This window comes from Cavia porcellus, unplaced genomic scaffold, assembly GCF_034190915.1.
Source record: "Cavia porcellus strain 051 isolate PalLab524CR breed Dunkin Hartley unplaced genomic scaffold, mCavPor4.1 scaffold_61, whole genome shotgun sequence".
NCBI lineage: Eukaryota > Metazoa > Chordata > Mammalia > Rodentia > Caviidae > Cavia > Cavia porcellus.
The window spans coordinates 528105-550127 of NW_026947544.1; the positions used below are offsets into that span (position 1 = coordinate 528105).

Here is a 22023-nt window from a genome sequence, read left to right on the forward strand (position 1 = left end):
TTTTTATCAGTACCAGGGATCGAACTCATGACTGCCTGCTTGCAAGGCAGGTGCTTATGCCACTGAGCTAAATCCTCAGCCCCTTTTCTTATGTTCTTAATTCTTAAGTTAGAGATCCTCTTATCATCTTCTAGTTTTTGTATTGTTGCTGTTTGGTTTTTTGTTATTTTTAAGAAGTTTTTGATTTCATGCTCCCATATTACAATTCTGCCCTCCAGTTCAGATAATCTGTCTTTAGTTTCTTTGAAGCTGTTATGCCAGTTTTTGATAGAATTTTTAGTTTCCTGGTAATCTCTTTGAACCTGCTTTATGTATTCTATGTTTTCTCTACCTTCTCCTTGAAACAATTCTCGCCCTTTTTTTGTTCTTCCATTCCACCGTCTGTTTTTTCTTGGGTGGTGCTTAACATTTCTCTAACTATTCTTCTTATGTCTTGCTTCAGGTCATTAATAACTTCATTCCTGAACTTGTCTATGAGGCTCTGGAGATAACGATTTATGTTTACTGGTGCCATGTCTACTACTGCATGTTTCTCAGGATTGGGGGCCAAGGACCCTTTCTTGTTGCTCCCTCTTCACATATTCTTTGTTCCTTATATTTAAGCATGTATAGGAAGCCCAGCTTCCTTCCCTGTTGGCCACAGTCCATTTGAATTGCACCAGATAGGTGTTTCTGCCCACCGCAGTGGCACCAGGGAGACACAGACCTGGGTAGCCTATGGTGGGCCCACCCCTCCAGGTCAACCTACCACAGGCTTCGCCGCTAGGGTGAACCTCTAGGCGCTAGGACCTGGGTTGAGCTAGACTATTGGGTCTCAGCCTGCAGCGTCTCACAGGCCAGGCACTCCCCACCTATTCTGCTTGAGAGGGGGATATGTGACTGAATAATATCTAGCATACATATATAAATTTATTTATGTTTAACAAAAAATATATAGTTTGCCTTTCTTCTGTTTTTGCCTTTTCCTACCCAGTAGTTCTCCCTTTTGAGCACTTTGTTTCCCTTTCATTGTTATAATACTTAGTGTACATTTTGAAACTTACTACACAATATAGTAAAGAAGCAACTGTTTTCATCTATTTGCTTACTTATTTCTATTCAGCTTATGAGAAGGTGAAGATTCTAAATGACTCACAGGTTAGACTATTATACTTACCCAGTTGTTTCTGGATTTGGTGAAAAATTAATAGCATAAGTAAAACAATATTTTATGCAATTTTGATCTTTGTGCCTAGAGAAGCTTCTGTTACATGCTTTCCAGGACTGTTAAGTTCAAAACATCACTAGCAATATGTGTGAATTCATGATCAGTACCTCCCAACACCAGAGCCAAGAAAGTTAACAAGATATCATTTCCCTAACAATGCATATTAATACTCAGGAGGCATTGTGTGCAAGTAATATACTTATTGTACCTAAGACCAGTGAGCCTTTACAATACACAATATAAAATATACAGCAGAATGCACAGAGAGAGTACTAACAAAAGTGATGGATAACAAACTACATGGCTAGCAGAAAAGGAGAATATATTTCATGTTTAACAACAGGAAAGAATCCCTGAGTGTTTTTGAGAAAAAGACAGTAAGCCCACAAAATCTTCTAATGCATATTATGCCACACATACACTAGACCATCTTGCGTTCTTAGCTAGATGTCAGGAAAGTATTTATCTTGTGGTGAAAATAAGACACTAATATGGAAATTTCCAGCGGTGAAAGTATAAATGGAGGGCACTGTTTTAGTTCATTGCTGGGGACTTGGAATATTTTTGTGGTGAAATTGAAAATGTCATGTCCTAGCAATGGAGCAATGTTTATAATAGCTAAATCTTGGAAACAAATAAAATGCTCATCAACCATAGAATGGATTCAAAAGATGTGGCATTTTTATATAATGGGATATTCCTCAGCTATAAATATATGAATTTGAAGCTTTATAGTTAAAAGTAGGCAAATTGAGACTATCCTCGTAACTTAAATAAATCTGCCACAGATTTATAAATATTGCATTTTCTTTCTAAGAAATAAATAATAATAACAAATATGAAAGTTTAATGAGTACAATATGTGTTTAACAATGAAAAGGAAACAAAGTGCTCAAAAGGAAGAACTATGTGTTAGGGAAAGGCAAAAACAGAAGAAAGACAAAGTATATGTTTGTTGTTAAACATAAATAAATTTATGTATGTATGTATTATGGATATTACACTACTAATCTCTCTTAATGCATCAAAAGAAAAGTTTGAGCTGCCATTGTTTAACTGATCAGTTTTGTATGTAGATTTTGTAGGCTGAGGCTTGTTTTTGAGAAAACAATATACAATATGATTACTAGCATTTATTTTCTGATTTTTTCTTTGTTCAAATTCCTAAACACATCTATGTGTGTTTCTTTTTTAAGCAAAAAGTGTTTGTCAGTAAGTAACCAACTTATAGCTTCCTAAAAATTAATTTTAATTTATTTTATGAAATGATATTTATAAATATTTGATTCTTATCTATAATAAGTGACATTTGGTCTTTTGGTAGAAAATGATGGAGTCATAAGGAAAAAAAAGAGTAGACACATTTTGTCTTTTTCTTATCAACACACGATAATCAATACCCATAAACTAAAGGGTCAGAGGAGATTTACTTTACCTCACATTTTCAGTCCATACTCAGGTGACAAAGGCTGGAGCAGCAGGCCATTGACGGTGATGAGTACAGTTCTCACAGTTTCTTTACTGGCCTGGCTTTGTTCACATCTTCAAGTTTTCTTTAGACACTCTTGGTCTTTACAGTGTCCCTGGAGTTCCACTGTGCTTGTGGCTTCCTTCTTAAATTCCCAGCCTGGTTTTACATTTGCAATAATCTTCCTGTCTCTGCCTCCCAAGTACTGAGAAACAGGGGTTCACTACCATGCTTGACTTCTTCTGCTATATGATCCCCAGCCCCAACATAACTAGAATTACCTTGATGATGATAATGAAAAATTTAAAATTCATTACTTGGAGTCTTTCTCTTAAGTTTCAAGGTTCAGCTCACTAAAGACAACAAAGAAGCCATGTCACATTTCAAAGATTAAACTGCCTTTATAAACTTTAGTTGTGAAGATTCTTCTCAAACCCTTCATCTCAGTCCCTGAAGAGTCTCTGCATATTGGTCAACACAAGCAAGTTGTCTCCTGCAGCAAAAGGAACATTGGTATTTTCTGCCAAACCAAAACCTCATAAGTGTGGTTTTCTCTGAGTGTCTTTCGGTCAACATTCCTATCTACTTATTTCTGACTAGGATCTCCCTTTAAACTTGGCTCCCAGCATTCTACCATGCTTTGTTTGCAGCGTCTTCAAACCTTTTCCATAGTTCTCATCCATGCCAGTTCCAAAGGCTTCTCCAGCATTGGATCATTTGATCAGGTACGCTCTAAACAGGAATCATGATTCTTTGATTTAAAAATTTGTTTTATTTCCTTTTTCTCTGGTAGAACACAGTATTCAGTGTCGTGAGTGTCTTAGAGCACTCTGAACTCCGGGCAAGGTAAACACGCACACACGCCTGATCGGGACACGGGGGGTACAGTGCTCGGAAAAGAAAGACAGGAGAGACACCTTTACTGTCTGCACCGCGTTACACTGCACTGCACTGCACGCACATTCTTTATTTTAGGATTCATATATAGTAAACCCGATCAGTTCACAGAGCCCAGATAATTAAGTAGTGAAAAGGCATTCTTTGTGGCAAGCTACAACGTGACAGACTACAATGTTTATTCTAAAGCTATCTAAGTGAAGTAAATAATCACAACCAGTTCTCATAACTTCTCTAGCCCAGGAAGAAATTCATTAGCTCAAGAATGTTGTTAATTTGTCTGCTGTTAGTGTCACAAAGGGTGGCCAGCCACTTCCTCAAGACTTCTGCAAAACAAAGCCAGCTCACAGTATGGATTCCAGAGGGTGAGGGGCTCACTGAGAACAGGCATCCCTATTCTACCTCCTTCTCGCATACCAGGGCGGCTATTGTAAATTGCAGGTTAGAGGGGGTTGGGCCTACAAAGTGACACCTCATCCCCCACACTTCCTTCCTTTTTATTTTTTAACAACAATTTCCATAAGATCAGGTTATTAATAGTATTTCATCTTATGCAGTAAAAATACACAAGAACTATGGCAATGAGAACTATAATTAAACTAAGTCCCATGCCACTAAAAGTGTGAGTTATGCTCTGCCAGATTCCTTTGGAATCTAATCCTTTCAAAGATTGAGCAAGCAATTGCGCGAATTGTGCTAGGGATTCATCATCATTTTGCTTTGCAAAATCCTTGTCAATTTGATTATGCAAAGATTCTATTTCCTCCTGGGCAGAGGTGTTTCCATTTAGATACATTCTAATCATTTCCCATTCATGTTCTGTTTGATTATAAGGTCGTTGGGTTATACAGAAAGTAGTTGAATTCCAATCACATTTTAAAAACACTTGATGCTGAAGAGCCAATATTTTTCTACCCATCCATTCAACTGTTTGTTTAAGGAGGTCTATTTGTTGTTGTAGTCTGGCGTTTATTTGCCACTGAGTTAACCAAAGTTCATGAGAATTTTCATGCCATAATTCTACAACATGTTTTTCTTGCAAAGAGGTTTGTAAAGCTATTCCTGAGACTGCTGCTAGGGAGGCTACAGTTATCAGACTTAACAGTACAGCAACCACTATTCCAATAAATCTTTTTGTACGTTTTAACAGATGTTTAAAAAATTCAGTAGTAACAGAAATTACCGGGTCTTGAGACCATGGTCGAGTTAAATTTACAGGCAACCAAATATGAGTTTTTTGTTGTAACAGCATAACTGTATAAGGCTTAGTGAAATTTAGTGTGCTATTTAAGCATGTAAACAATTGACAATTTAAACAAGTACAAGAAAAATGTGTAAAATTAAAAGTTCCCACTAAAAAGACATAAGGCAGAGGTGCACAAACAGTAATATTATACATTTTAAACCTAGTAAAATTATAAGTAGTAGATACAGATCGACTAGTCCCTGAATAGGAAACATTGTACAAGGTTACAGGTTGCATAGCAGCTGGAATCTTCCAAATATGATTTTGAAGGTGATGAGGGTATTCTTCGGCTGCAACAGCAGGGTTAGCGATTCCACCATCTCCCCACCACAAAAGAGCCGTCTTCTGATGAAATATAGGAGCTCCGTCAGTTATTTTCTTTGGATCTGGAAGACTATACACAACAGAGAGATTACATCTTGTCTCATTCCATTCAGCACATCCATTAACGAATTTTCCAAATGGTCCCCAAATAATATACCCATCAATATTTTTAGCAAATTTTCCCATACATAGTTGCCAAATTATGGGATAATAAGAAATATTTTTATAAGTGAATTCAGGGCATACAGGAAATGTATTTGTATCAGGTGCTGTTAAATTTCTCCAGGTAACATTAAAGGTTTGAGCAGCCAAGGCTTGAAGCCTTGTTCTTTTGTTGCCTGCTTTTATTCCATGTTGAATCCAATACTGCCATCCCAGAGGGATGCAAGGCGGTTCCCCAATGCAAATAGGCCTTTGATTACCATAATAAGTAAAATTGAATAATGTCCCATCATCTTGATTGTGGGGGGTTAAATCAGCCCACGGTGCTGACAAAATTTCTCTAGGTGTGGTATAAAGTAAAATATCACTAGTTCCCCATTTTACAGGTTCTAATAAAGGGGGATTAGGAATATATGCCCAGTACGAATGTGGAGGTACCTCAGTCCCCGACGCAACAGTGAGCAAGGCACATAAAGCTAAAAACAAGTTTTCAGGGTTTAAAGGCTTTCCTGCTTGAAGGACAAGCCGTTGCCCTTCTATGGTCAATTTCTTTAATTGTCCCCATGTAGGGAGGGGATTTAAATTTGGTCGCTGTGAGCGGCGGGATTTTCTTAGCTGTAATCTGGCCATGGCTGCGATAGGAACAAGCTCAGCATCTTCAGCCTCTAGCTGGTTTCGCGCTCGCTTCTGAAGGCACGGTTCCGGTTCCTTGGGGAGTTGTCTCCGGGGCTGGCGAACAGGGTCTGGAAGCGCGGATCCTGATCCATCGTCCAGGGACCCACTGCTGAATTCCATTTTCTGTGGAGATATAACCAAAACCTTTCCCCTTATAGAGCAGTGTGCCCTTCTCCCATTCAGCCTCTGGGGCTGTTTTAGTCCAAATAGGTTCATTAATCACATAAGGCTGTTGTTGCTGTTCGAAATGTCTTTCAGCTCTTGTTAATATTTCACCTTGTGGTAAATTGAGAAAATTTAAAATAAACAATGCTTGATGCAGTAATGTTTTTGGACTGTTTTGCAATTTAAACAGTATTGGTATCTGAATATCCTCCTGACTCCTCCTTTTTAATTTTTTAATTTGCAACTTAAGAGTGCCATGTGCTCTTTCAACAATAGCTTGACCCTGGGGGTTATATTCAATCCCTGTAATATGAATAATATTATGGAGATCACAAAATTGTTTAAATGTTCTGCTAGTATAAGCAGGTCCATTATCTGTTTTGATTTTAGAAGGAATTCCCATAACTGCAAAAGTCTCCAATAAATGTACAATAACATTTTTAGTGGATTCTCCCTGTTGAGCAGTAGCCCATAGAAATGAAGAATATGTATCAATAACTACATGTACATAAGAAAGCCGACCAAAAGAAGGTACATGTGTAATATCCATTTGCCATAACTCATTAGGTTGAGTTCCTCGAGGGTTGACACCTGTGGGAATAATTCTTAAATGTAATGGTCTACAAATAGGGCAGGCTTTTACAATTTGTTTAGCTTTTGTAAAAGGTATCTTATATTTAAGATGCAAATGTCCTGCATTCGCATGATTAAATTGATGTTCTTCAACGGGTGTAGTGAACATAACTAAGGAATCCACTGCATTGTTACCTGATACTAATGGTCCGGGTAACTGAGAATGAGAACGTAAATGAGTAATAAAATAAGAATGATTTCTTTTTTGAACATGTATTTGTAAATTTTGAAATAAAGACAATAAAGCAGGCTTATTAGAATATAACACAGCTGAATAGATATTTGTCACTACTCCAACAGAATAGGCCGAATCGGCTATAATATTAATAGGTTGGTTATGAAAATCTAAAAACACTTGCAATATAGCAAAAAGTTCATTTTGTTGTACAGAGTTAAAATTTGTCTGACGTACCCAGTAAGATTTTTGAGTCCAATATGCAGCTTTATTTTTAGATCCATCTGTAAATATAGTCAAAGCTTGTGGAATTGGCTGTACAGCTAATAAGGTATTAACCACAAATTGTTGACGTCTAAAAAAATCCCATAATTTACTTTTAGGAAAATGATATGAAAAAGTTCCCATGAAATCTGCTAAAGCAATTTGTAAGGTTTCAGTAATTGACAACAAATATTCCCATTGTTCCTTAGTTAAAGGGATAACTATATTGTTTATATCTTCTCCTATCAAAGTTATAGAACGAGCTCTACCATTCATAATTAAAGCTGCAACCATGTCAATATAAGGCATAACATTTTTAGATTGCTTAGTTTTAGTGAATACCCATTCTACTGGCATAGCATTTTGACCTAAAACTGCAGAGGGATATTGAAAAGTATTAATAATATATAAAGTTAGAGGCAATTTAGGATCAATCCTAATTAAAAATGCATCCTTAATTCATTGTTCTACAAACTGTAATTCTTGCTCTGCTTTTGCTGTTAAAGAACGAGGGCTGGATGGATCTGAAGAGCCCTGTAGAGTAGCAAACAAATGTTGTAATGCATGGGTAGGGATACCTAGTGTGGGACAAAGCCAATTAATATCCCCTAATAATTTTTGAAAATCATTTAAAGTGGATAACTTATCTCTCCTAATAGACATTTTTTGTGGAATCACCTTTTGTCTAGTAAGAATATATCCCAAATAATGACTAACTTCTTCCTTTTGAATTTTATCCTGTGCTATTACAAGTCCAAACGGAGAAAAATATTGAGGTAAAGTTTTTAAAATATCTTTTAAAACATTTCTATCACTATATCAGCATTTTTGTCTTGCCTTTTTCGCACAACCTTCCATAAACCACATGTGCCACTGTAAATATTCTGGCTCTTTTAAAAGAATTTTGGCCAAGGCTTTCCAATCATAAGGAGCAAGATTACCATACTGATCTGCTACCGATGTTATTAATTCTCTAGTGTAATGAGCCTGAGGGCCATAAAGGGTTACAGCCTTTTTTAATTTTGCTAAATCATCCATATTAAATGCTTCCCATCTAGGGGGAACTGCCTCTCCATCTATTGGCTGTGGCCTGATTACAGGGAAAGCAAAGGCAGGCTTTTCCTCATCAGAATCCCCTAATTTTGGTAGATCAGCCAAAGCTAGCTTGGCTTTACTCCAATTAGGGTTAGATGGAGGAGGTGCAGAGGGAACTACAGGCGGGTTCTGCTTAACGGAGAGTTGTTTCACCTCTTGTGTTAAATGCTGTATAGCCTGTAAAATTGGGCGATTGTCATAATTTGATATTGCTGCGGCAGCTAAAGCTGAGTCGGCTGTAGTGGATTTTACTTTTAGTTTGGACGCCTTTTCACTACTTAAAGCGATAGCGTCATTTTGAACTACATTTTGCTCCTCCTCTGTGAGGGGCAATTCCTGAATAACTGGCTTAATTTCTAGTTGAAGATTTTCTACAATATGTTCATCTTCCATAGCTTTTAATAAAGAGTACACAACCAACCAAATAGCCCAAAAACGTAAAGGAATCTTCTCCTCCTGTTGCATAGCCCTTTCTATACTAACCCTTGCCTTCCTCCATACTTCTACATCCAAAGTTCCTTCATCTGGAAACCAAGGATTATATTCTTTAATTGTATCAATACACATATCCAAGTCAGCTGACCTGAGCGATATGCCATATATAGATAATAAATGTTTAAGAATTTTTAAGAAAGGAGAGGAAGCAGATTGTCCCATTTCCCCGTAATAAAATTATACTTACCTTCCTAAGCGACCTTCGGAGTCCCTGAATTCGGGCGCCACTTGTCGTGAGTGTCTTAGAGCACTCTGAACTCCGGGCAAGGTAAACACGCACACACGCCTGATCGGGACACGGGGGGTACAGTGCTCGGAAAAGAAAGACAGGAGAGACACCTTTACTGTCTGCACCGCGTTACACTGCACTGCACTGCACGCACAATCTTTATTTTAGGATTCATATATAGTAAACCCGATCAGTTCACAGAGCCCAGATAATTAAGTAGTGAAAAGGCATTCTTTGTGGCAAGCTACAACGTGACAGACTACAATGTTTATTCTAAAGCTATCTAAGTGAAGTAAATAATCACAGCCAGTTCTCATAACTTCTCTAGCCCAGGAAGAAATTCATTAGCTCAAGAATGTTGTTAATTTGTCTGCTGTTAGTGTCACAAAGGGTGGCCAGCCACTTCCTCAAGACTTCTGCAAAACAAAGCCAGCTCACAGTATGGATTCCAGAGGGTGAGGGGCTCACTGAGAACAGGCATCCCTATTCTACCTCCTTCTCGCATACCAGGGCGGCTATTGTAAATTGCAGGTTAGAGGGGGTTGGGCCTACAAAGTGACACCTCATCCCCCACAATTCAGCACCAAAATATCCATAGATTTTTATTTTGGCTCACAGTTTATAGAGCTTTCAGCCCATGGTTAAGCCTGAGCAGCATGGTATCGAGACATACCATGACAACAAACAGCTCATGGTGTGGTAGCACAATACAGTGGAAAGAGGAAGGAGGGGGATATTGCTTTTCATTTCACAGCCCCAGTGATCTATATCCTTCAACAAGGCTTCTCCTCCCATGCATCACCTTCTTCTGTAAAGACGACAGTGCACTAACTCACTGATGAGCACACACACCCACAGTTCAGTCATCCCCTAAATCTCACATATGGTAACATGGAGTAGTGAGGGGTTTCCCTTAATATAAATCATAACATAAGACAACAGCTGAAATACCCAATGTGTATACTGAAACCAGTCCAAAACAAACAAAAAAAAAGAAAGAAAGAAAGAAAGAAAGAAAGAAAGAAAGAAAGAAAGAAAGAACCAAAAACAAAGGATGATTGTTTGGCAAAGATGGAAAAAGGTTTTGATTTCTTAGTAAAGTAACAGCTTAAAGTTAGAAAATGCTACTAGGAATTACCCTGAATATATCAATATATAAACAGCAAAGTTGAATTACAGATCTCAACAAGGATTGTCACCAAGGTCTTGGTTAGAACCTAAAAGTTACTAGAGGCCAGTATAGGCAATTAAGGCTTTGTTTGCTCTTTTTTATTTTATTTATTTTATTTATACAGAAAAACAAAAGTAAACAAAGCAAAGACAGTGAAAGGCTAGAAGTAATACAGAATTTCAAGAGAAAAAAATCAGTAAGAATTCACCAGTTAATAGATCACACATAGTACCAGGGATCAAACTCACAACCACCTGCTTAGGCAGGTGCTTATGCCACTGAGCTAAATCTCCAGCCCCTGCAATTAAAGCTTTGAATGGGATGAACTGCAAATAGGAGTAGTGAAAATGTGCTCCAGTAAACACAAATGCTTTGAAGTTGTGTAAAGACTATGTGCAGAGAATAAATTCATGAATATCATCAACCATAATGTATGTCTTGTATTATTTTTCAAATTTTAACATAATGCTACTTCTCTAAGGAAAATAAATAAATTAAATACTACTCAATAAATAAAAGATCCCACTAAACTGAACACAAAGATGAGCAATTAAAGATAAAAGCTAGTTTTAATGCTTTGATTTAAAGCACAAAGTACAAATATTGGTACCGGCTTTTAAAACTTTAATAAATGCTAACAGTTTTCCTATATATAACAATGCCATATAGTGACTTTTATTCAAATTGCATTCAAGATATTATAAATGTGGACCAGCCTAGGTGTCAAATATGTGAAAGTAATGTAGCACACTTAAGCCAAATCAAAGCACTGTAAAACCTCTAGAGCTAAGGAAGAATGTGCTACATTAGAGCAGGTATATAGTGTGTATTCATATTTTGTGATTTTATTTCCTTCACACCATCCTACACAAAGGCTCCTCACTGATTTGCTACATTGGCTTCAGAAACTATAAAATGTTTTCTGTCTCTGAGCTCTGCTTTTGTTCTTGGCTTTTGTTATCACTTTTTATTAAGAAGAGTTTGTTTACTTGGGAAAGGATAGTAAATTTTCCTATGGTGTGGGCAATAAGTGACACATTAAATGACTAGTATGGTAATAGTCTGTCATTGAAATAAAATGAAATCTTAGTACTCTTAAAACATATTTTTTCCATTTAGGTAATAGAGGAAAAAAATGTTATACCCCACAGCAATTAGGAAAGGTGCTGGAATAGAGGTATATATAAATGATGTGTATTTGCATTTGATTTTTTTATTTATCCATATTTTACACACAGATGTAATACCTAAATATTGCATGTGGGTTGTAATACCTAAATGTTACATGTATCCTCTTTTTTCAGGCCCTACACTCTTCTACATTTGCTCTTGTGCTTCCAAATATAATAATAGTAATAAGTAGAAATAATAACAATAGTAGTAGTAGTAATACATACATCTCAGAGTTTCCCAAGTTCTTATTCATTACTGGTTTTTACTTTTATGTTGCATATTCATAAAGAAAATTCATGTGATATATGCAATGTTATATGGTTATATTTAATTCATTTTGCCAGTAAGTTGAAAATCTGCATCACATTACTAAGGATGACTTGAAGTCATTCCCTTTAACACATAACTGCTTCTGTTATAATGTGGAATAATTTTTGGGGTGTGCAGTATAAATGCATAATTACTGGGAATCTATACCCTAGCTATTATAAATTGTGCTGCTATAAGCAATAGCACATAGATGAGAGAATATGATGACTTCCACTTCTTGGGTGGTGTCCAGCACAGGTATGGCATATTGAAATAAATTCAAAAAATAATCTACCATAGTCTCAAGCTTCATGGATCCTAGTCTGTTCAAACTGGAAATCTACAGCAAGCAACACCAACCAGGAACACACACAAATACATGGAGATTACATAATATATTTTAATGTCATTTTTACTTAAAAATGGAAAAAATAAAAACAAGGATGCAGAATTTCAAAATCAAATAAAAGGAGGTTAACATTGATTTGTATATTGCAAATTGTATATTGCAAAGTAATTTACTTGAAGGTGGGCAGAGAGAACCAGAGAGATCTGACATTGGCTACCAGGCACTGCATCCAGAAAGGATCTTTCTGATGGGCTCTCAGTGCAGGCAGAAAGAGACAGACAGATCTGCCTCTGCCTGCTAGGCACTGACACCAGAAAGCCTTTCGTATGAGTACACACACAGGCAGAGAGAGTCAGACAGATGCACCTCTACCTGCCAGGTCCTGCAACCCAAAGACACTTTCTTATGGGTTTATACAGCACAAGCAGAGAGAGCCAGAAAAATGCATTTTGGCCTGCTGCACACTGCCATTATAAGGCCGTATCTTATGGGTACACAGCATGAGCAGAGAGAGCCAGACAGATCCACATCTGCCTGCTGGGGTCTGCCACCATAAAACCATTTCCTATGGAAACACAGTATAAGCAGTGATAGGCAGAAAGATCTGGCTCTGCTAGACATGCCCCACTTCTGGAAAGCCCTTTCCTGCAGACACCCAGTTTGGGCAAAAAGACTCAGATTGGTCTGCAACTGCCTGGCAGGTACCTACTGACAGTAGGAAGACATTTCCTGCTGGTGCACATTACAGGCATAGAAAGCAAGACAGATGCACCAATGCTTGCTGGGTGCTGTCACCAAAAGGCCCCTTCCTGTTGTGACCAGTACATGTAGAGAGAACCAGCACATGCTTCTCAGTATGCAGGAAGCTGCCACTGGAAGGCTCCATCCTGCAGGTGGCCAGCAAGAGGAGAGATACATAGACAAGCAAGCCTGTACACCTGCATGCCACCATTGGAAGTACTTGGTTCCTTTGGGCAGCACCACCCAATAGCAGAATCAGAAAAATACATCCCTATATGTCTTCCACCATTGAGGGACTCCCAGTATAGACACACAGGCTGAGAGAAGCATCCATAACTCAACACAATTGTGATCATTAGGGAATCCACAGTTTAGCTGCATGTGGGGAAGCATGATCCTTGACCTGCTGCTTCTCTGTAAATCTGGAATTAGTGGAACCCAAGTGGCTGTTGCATCCTCCTATACAGTGGAGCAGAGGCTAATGTGGGAAGTGCCTTGACCCCAGTACCAGCTTGTTGGGAGGAACCCAAGAGAATAACACGATAAAGGAGCAAAAGGCAATCTGAGACCTAAGTACACATGGAACAAGTCAGGGAAGGAGGCATGCAAGAAAATGGAAGTTACAGACCTGAAATATCTGAGAGGATAGCAACTGAAGCAAGGAAACAAATTCATGAGATTATTTTTTAAATTTCTTTTTAAATTCATGAGATTATAAAAGTAGTTAAATCAGAAATCATGTCTTATGTAAAAGAATTCACAAACATACGATAAAAGTTGTTCAGCAGCTCTAAAGAAAGCATGGATAAAGAAAGAGGAGCATAGAAAAATGATGGAAAACTTGAATGAATACAGAAAGAAATGAAAATACATAAAACTGATTCAAAGAGAAATCCAGGAAATTCAATTTCAATTAAATGATATCAAAACCACTTTAAGGAGATTGAAGGTAGACTTTCAAACCTTGAAGATAGGGTTGCAGCTAGTGATTATGAAAGGAAAGACCTCATAAAAATAACATGACATAAGAAATAACAAATAAATGGCTACAAGATGACAGAAAGAAGCACAATTTCAGAGTGACAGGTGCTGGTAAAGAGGCAGTGATCAACACGAAGGAAATTAAATGGCTATTTTCAGAGTAATAGAAGAAAACTTCCCAAACATGAGAAATGGGTCTTGCATGCAGATAAATGAGGCATATAGGACTCCAACTAGCTATAATCAAAGCAGATCTACACCCAGACATATAATAATCAAGAACCCAGAGCTTCAGCACAAAAATAGAGTATAAACAATGTTACAGAAAAGAAGCAAATCATCTAAAAAGGAAACCCAATCAGAATCACATCATCTAAAAAGGAAACCCAGTCAGAATCACATCAGACTTATAAACAGGAACCATTAATCAAGAAGAGTTTGTAATGAAGTGTTTCAAATGCTGAAAGAAAACAACTTCCAATCCAGATTAATCTACCCTGCACTGTCTTTCAAAATTGATGGAAAAATAAGATAATTCCACAATAAAGCACAACTGAAGGAATTCATGAGTACAAACCCAATCCTACAGAGAGTGCTAAAAGATATTGTAGACAGAGATAAAGATGACCATGGTTGCAGGAAGAGCAGCAAATGAAGACCACCTAATAAAACAGGAAATTAATGAAGGGGAAAGTGGAGAATGGTAGAGACAAAATAATGCATGCTGGTTGTAATCATTAATGCAGATGGCCTCAGGTCAGCAATAAAAAGAATCACAGCAAGAGAGCATCAAGCAACAAGATTCATCAAAAGGATGTACACAAGAATCACATTTTAAGGAAATTTATAAACTGAAAATCAAGGGAGAGAAAACAATTGTTCCAAGTGACAGTACACCAGAAAAATAAAAGGAAGATCAACTTGCCTATCGGCCACAGAATGTATAAGAAAGATACGGCATTTCCATGCAGTGAAAAATTACCCAGATATAAAGTAGAATGATCCCAAGGCTTCTGTTGGTAAATCTACACAAACTGAAATCATATTCATGGGTGAAATAGTTTGAACTCATATGCATGAATCTCAGCATAAGAAAAAGAATCAGTTAATAGAATCCAAAAGCCATAAAGTTTATAAGAGTAAAAGGAGAGGAAACACCTGGGAGGGAAAGGTGGTAACTATTGTTAATTTCTCATTGTCTTCTCTTGAACTCTAGTATTGTATTCATAATTTGTTATGTTTGATTTTGTTCGGTATTGTTTTGTTATATTTTATTCTGTCTGGTGATAGGGGCAGCTATTTTGAATGTAATGACACATAGTATAATAATCTTGGTTTCCTATTCTATTGCTTTGAAGTTTTATAATTCTTTCCTTTATTTGTTTAATTGACTGTTTTGTTTTGTTTGACTTTATCTTTTTGTGATGGTGTGAACAACTATTTTGAAGAAAACAGTCTAGTAGCCATTGCTAATTTCCTGTTATCTTGCTTTGAAATCTACCATGCTTTTGATACTTTGCTTGGATCAGTTTTATTCTGTTGTGTTTTAGTTAATTTTATTATGTGTGATGGTATGAAAGTTTTATTATGAAGATGAGCTATTATAGTAGATATTGTTCATATCTTGTTATCTGGTTTAGAAGTCTTGTAATGCTTTCAATCTTTAGAATGGCTTGATATGATCTCATTATGTTGGCTATTATTGTGTGTGAATGTATGGTTAACATTTTGAAGAAAATAAGAGACATTATGGTAACAACTGTTAAAAACTCTTGTTGTCTTTTCTGTAGAGCTCTCTTGCTTGCAGTGTTCTGTTCTGATTTTCTTTGTCCTGTTTTGTTTACTTTTGTATTAATCTCTTTAAAATTAAAAACAAAATAGCATACATTACAAATTATGGATGTGAGAGAAATGATCAAACATTCAAACACTGGAAGCACAACAGGTTTCTTTTGATGAGCAGAGATTATTAGTAAAATAATATCTGTGCATACATGTGTTTATAAGTTACACACATATGCATATGGTAACACACCACAAACACACACACACAGTGTGTTTTCTTCTATTTTTCTTCTTGCGCCTGTCCCAGTAGATTTTCCTTTTGAATAGTTTATGTCACTTTCACTTTTACAATATCTATTGTATATTTCACAATATCTATTGTATATTTTGGATCTCATTTTATCTCTTGTTTTTTAATATGGGAAGGCCATACAATTTTACACATGTGAGTCTGATATATTTCACTTATGAGTAGTCTCAAGTGGCATTTATTTACCTATAGAAGCTCCATATCATCAAGCTTTCTATCTTTGAGTAATACAGTTTTGAATCAAAATGTTGTACCTTTATTTTCCCCATAGTTATATCTTCTAAACAAAGAAAATAATATATTCTTGAACAATCAATGGAATATAAAAGCAATCAGGGATGAACATTTAAAGGTGAAAAACTATGGCACAGAATATATCAGAATGTCTGGGACACAGCAAAAGCAATTTGAGAGAAAAAATCATAGCTATAGGTCCCCACAATAGAAAATGACATAATAATACATGCTAAGGTTCTAGGGAAGCAAGAACAATCTAAGCTGCTTTTCAGTGAGTATTTTTTAAAGAAGTAACATGAAGTCACCAGTAAAAGGAAATCTTATTGTTCAAGTAAAAGTTAGTTATGTTTAGTACATCTCAACCAATTTTATGTTTGTTTTTATAATCTTGTAAAACCTAGTACGTCTTAGGTAAACCATTTGTAATTATGATGATGGTGGTAAACTGAAGATTACTGATGGACTGGCTTCCAAGGTGGCTTTTATGCTAGCAAATGCACAAAATTCATAGACAATAAGAATCATGAATTTCTCACTGGTAACAGATACAAACAATAGCCTCACTGGCTGTGGAGGAAAACTATACAGCAAAACTATACAAACACATGGAAGTTTTTAAGTGCATACACTGATGTAAAATGGTGTGTTGATGTGTTAAAGGTTGTGTTGATGTGTTAAATTTTGTTCTGATGGTCTAACTGAATCTAAATGTCATGTAATCACTTCTTAGTAGGTCAGCTGCATTAGCAATTCTATGGCAGCTGGAAGGCCTCTTCATTACAGACATATTTATGTTTGGAGAGTTTGAGAACAACTTTTCTCCACCAGTTTTAACAACTTAGCTAGATTTTTGCTATCAGTATTATCTTTGGTTTTTGGGTTTTTCTCTAAAGTAGGAAATAATGCTAGGGGTACCGGAAAATAATTTCCTAGTTCTGAATCTTCTTGTTACTCTTGGTAAAAGTTGTGGATACCCTCATTTAAAATTTGAATTCTGAAAGAACTGTAACTAGAATCAAAGAAGAAAGTCATTTATTTATATTTTGTATGAGAAAGAAGGTACAATCTATGAAAGTAAACTATGAAATTACAGACTTGAATTTTAAGTCCAAAAGGACATCAAATAATATATAAAATCTGTATCCTATGAAGGTACAGATTTCAATTTTGAAAAGGACATGATACAAATTAAAGTATGAATCCTTTTAGTTTTTCTGAAAGAGATCTTGAATATCACAGTAAGGTATTAAAGATCTTCAAGGGAAAATAGCCACAGTGAATACTTCTGTTAAGTAAGTTGAGCATACATTCATTAGTATTATAAGTCATTGTGAAGATATCATAAAGAATTTAAGACATTAAAACTTCATATAATTTTCAAGTGCTTTTATTCTACATATGAGGTAATAGTATATAAAACAAAACCATAAACATTGAAAACATAGTGGAAGGTGAACAAGTTTCATATCTTGTTTAAAACAGGCTCCATTTTCTTCTGCAATGAAGTCAGTGAGAAGTGGATCTTTGAAATGATTCCTTTACTCTCCTAAATCCATAAAGATTAAGCTGCGTCACTAAGCTTTTCATCATATTAGTTTCAAATATTCTGCAATGTGTTTTTATTTCCAAAACTTCTTTTTCTAAAAATTCTTCATCAATGACTATGGATGTTCCAGCCTCATCCAACCAAATGACTTAATTTTTCATTTTCAACTTATTTCCAGTTTCTCAGGAAACTTTAGAGAAAGAAAGTCATTATCTACATCTCACTCTGAGATATATATTTTTTGGTCTCTAACAAAACATCCTTGAGAGAAAATCTGAAAAAGTGTGCTCTTCAACCACAGATCTTAACTCTGAATCCTCCATGAATCTGATCAGACCATGAAGATGCAATGTAAGTACTCGTGCCATTTGATTCATCTTTAGAAATAGCGTCTTGAATTCCTAAAGAAATCTGTGCCATCTCAAATAAAGTTTTCCTCAGTGAATCTTCTTCTGGATGATACTGAACACTGAAGCTTTATATATTGTTTCAAAGAGCTCACAATTAAACTGAACATAGCCCTCACAATGATTACCTGTGACTTCATCCTGCCTGAATACTTATGGTATCACAAAACGACATCTCCTAGTAATTAATCTGTAACATCCAGCATGAGTGGATCTTTTTTCTTGTATTCTGAAGTTTATATTTATATGATATCTAATATCATATAATATCTCATTTCCAAATAGTATTTCAAACAAAACAATCAACTAGTCTTAATTGTAAATGCCTGCAAATGTTATTTTAATTTTTACATGTAAATACACTTCCAACCCTACAGGAACAGAACCGTAAATGGGACATAGGCTATATCTTTTATAAATTTAATAGGACTCAAATGAATATGATATAGCTTTAATTTGGACATAGTTTATTACATTTACTATTAATGGTAGATGTGAATAGATGTGAATAATGATTTTATTCACTATATTTTAGGAAAAGCTTTTATTCTATATTTGATTTTCCTTTGATAATGACTTTAAACAAAAATTGTTTTTTCAGTTCTTTATATATTCTTTATTTGAATCTTCTATGTGTGAAATCAGTGCTCACAGCTTTTCTTTCTATTTGTATGCTGACTTTAATACACACATGCATTTGTAGAATAAAGTAATAACAGAAATAAAAATAATGCTACCACCACCAATAATAACAAAGGAACATGGGCAATTAGAAGGGACAGTTAAAAGGGAGACACTTTTAACTAGCAAATTAAAATCAGAATTAAAAATGTAATACAGAGGCTGTGCTGCTGAAAACAGTTGAGGGTAGCAATAATCAACCGCAGATAAAAATGAGTCTTTTAGAGTTCTGAAGGTGAAAAGACCACATCCTCTTGGGATATGTTCTATAGCAAGAATGCCAAAGATGTAAAAGGAGGTTGACTGATTTACTTATAAATAAAGTGAAGTAGCCAGCATATTAGCCTGGATCCCATCCTTAAACCTACCTTGTCTTACCCATGCCTTACATGAAAATCAACATTACCAGTAATGGTGGAATGCAATGAAAGCCATCCTCAGTGGAAAATTTATGGCACTGAGTTCCCACAACAGGAAAACAGAACAAATACAAATAAACAACCTAATGCTACACCTCAAACATTGAGAAAAAGAAGAGTAAGTCAAGCCCAAATCCAAAAGAAGAGAGGAAATTATAAAAATCAAAGAAGAAATCAATGCAATAGAGACTAAGAAAACAATCCAAAGAATCAATGAGTCAAGTAAGTAGTTCTTTGAAAGAAAAAATAAAATTGATAAGCCCCTAGCAAATCTTATTTTAAAAAGGGAAGAAAAAGCTCCAATTCATGCAATAAAAAATGAAAAAGAAGAAATCATTACAGACCCAATAGAAATACAGAAGATCATCAACACCTATTTCAAAAGACTCTGCTCTCAAAAGTTTGATAACACAGAAGAAATAGACAGATTCCTAGAAACATATGAAGTATAAAGGAAAGGTCAAGAGGATGCAAAACTGCTGAACAACCAAATTTCTATTAATGAAATTGAAAATGTAATTAACTCCTTACCTACAAAGAAGAGACCAGGCCCAGATGGATTCACTGCAGAATTCTACAAGAAATACAAAGAAGAAGACCTAATGCTGAAACTCCTTGAACTCTTCAATGAATTTGAAAGAGAAGAAATCCTTCCCAAGGCATTCCTGGAAGCAAATATTACTCCAGTATCAAAATCTGAGAAACACCCAACTAAAAAAGAGAGCTATAGACAAATATCCCTAATGAACACAGATGCCAAAATCATCAAGATTTTTAGCAAATCATCAAGAAGATTATACATCATCACCAAGTGGGATTCACCATAGGCATAACAAAGGTGGTTCAATATATATAAGTAAATAAATGTAATCCACCATATCAAAAAAGCCAAAATAAGAATCACATGATCATTTCTGTAAATGCAGATAAAGCTTTTGATAAGGTCCAACATTCATTCGTGATAAGAACTTTACAGAAAAGTTGAATAAATGGTCTTTACCTCAACATATTAATGGCCATCTACGACAAATGAACAGCCAGCATCATACTAAATGGCCAAAACTTGAAGGCCTTTACTTTAAAATCAGGCACAAGACAAGTATGTACTTTATCACTACTCCTATTTAATATAGTACTGAAAATATTAGCCAGAGCAATTAGACAAGAGAGAGAAATACAAGGGGTAAAGATAGAAAAAGATGTTAAATGTTTGCAGATGATATGATTCTCTACATAGAAGACCCCCCTAAACTCCACTGAAAAACTCTTAGATATAATAAATAAGTTCAATAATATAGCTTGATATAAAATATACTCAAAAATAAATAGCATTAATATCCACTAACAACAAAATCACAGAGAAAGAAATAAAAGAAGACATAACCTCACAATAGCAACCAAAAAAAATGAAATATTTAGGAATTAATCTTACAAAAGAAGTGAAAGACCTATACAGGGAAAATTATAATACATTTTTTAAAAAATTGAAAATGACCTTATAAAATGGAAAGACATCCTTTGATCACGGATAGGAAGAATAGATATTGTGAAAAGCCATTCTCCCAAAACTCTTATGCAGATTCAATACAAAACCAATAAAAATACCATCAACATACCTCACAGATCTAAATAAATCACTCTTATAATTCATCTGGAGTGAGAAGAGACCTAGAATATCAAAGACAGTTCTAAGCAAAAAAGGCAAGGTAGGAGACATCCCAATCCCTGACTTGATGTTATACTAAAAAGCAATAGTAGTAAAATCAATATGGTACTGGAATCAAAACTGATCTGAAGATTAATGGAATAGATTAGCATATATAACTACAACTACAAACATACTCAACCACTTTATCTTTGATAAAGGAGCCAAACACTTTCACTAGAAGCATGATAGTCTCTTTAATAAATGGGGTTGGAAAAAGTGGCTCTCCATATGATGAAAACTAAAACTAGACCCATGCCTATCAACTTGTACTAAATTAAAATCTAAATGGATCAAAGATCTGAGTATCAAAACAGAAAAACTAAATCTATTGGAAGACAAATTGGGTAGAAACATTGAAGACATAGGAGTAGGTAGAGAATTCATGAATAAGACTCAAACCATATGGGAAATACTTCCCAGAATCAATAACTGGGATCATCTCTTATTAAAAATTTCTGCATGTCAAAAGAAATGTCCAGCATAGTAAAAAGAAAAACTACAAACTGGGAAAAAATCTTAGTGAACTCTCCCTCATACAAAGGACTTTTGTCTAAAACACATAAAGAATTAAAAAAAATCAGATCCCCAAAATTCAAAGATCCAATCTAAAAATGGACATCTGAGATGAATACACACTTTTGAGACAAATAAATTGAAATTGCAAATAAATACATGAAAAAATGTTCATCATCATTAGTCATTAGAGAAATGCAAATTAAAACCACACAGATTCCATCTCACTCCTGAAAAAATAGCCAGAATCAAGAACATCATCAACAACAAATGCTGGAGAGGCTGTGAGGAAAAAGGAACTCTCTTGCACTGTTGGTGGGAGTGTAGACTGGTGCAACCATTGTGGAGGTCAGTCTGTAAATTTTCAAAAAACTGGGATTGAAAGTCCCATTTGTTGCAGTTATCCCACTTCTAGGCATATTCTCAAAAAAACTGAAAGCATCATACCACAGTGATATATGTGCACCCATGTTTATAGCAGCACAGTTTGTAATAGCCAGATCTTGGAATGGATGAAAAAGTTGTGGTATTTTTATACAATGGAACACTACTCAGCTGTACAAAAGGATCACATTGAGGTATTTATAAATAAACGGATACAGCTTGAGACCATACACACAAGTGAAATAAATCAAACTCGCATGTATGAATAGAGAAT

At 35.5% G+C, this 22023-nt stretch overlaps 1 protein-coding gene across 1 annotated transcript; it reads right to left on the reverse strand.

The window, feature by feature from the left end:
* Positions 1 to 3507: 3507 nt before the first annotated feature.
* LOC134475098 (endogenous retrovirus group K member 13-1 Env polyprotein-like) lies at positions 3508 to 9163 on the reverse strand. Its single transcript, XM_063244456.1, has 2 exons — positions 8994 to 9163; positions 3508 to 6123 (listed from the first exon to the last, which is right to left on the reverse strand). Exon 2 carries the CDS (start codon positions 6097 to 6099, stop codon positions 4117 to 4119), a length of 1983 nt encoding a protein of 660 aa, XP_063100526.1. The 5' UTR covers positions 6100 to 6123; positions 8994 to 9163; the 3' UTR covers positions 3508 to 4116.
* Positions 9164 to 22023: the final 12860 nt, after the last annotated feature.

What these genes read in the sequence shown, in the direction of transcription:
- LOC134475098 (XM_063244456.1), bottom strand. Translation starts at nt 6,099, where the DNA reads ATGGAATTCAGCAGTGGGTCCCTGGACGATGGATCAGGATCCGCGCTT.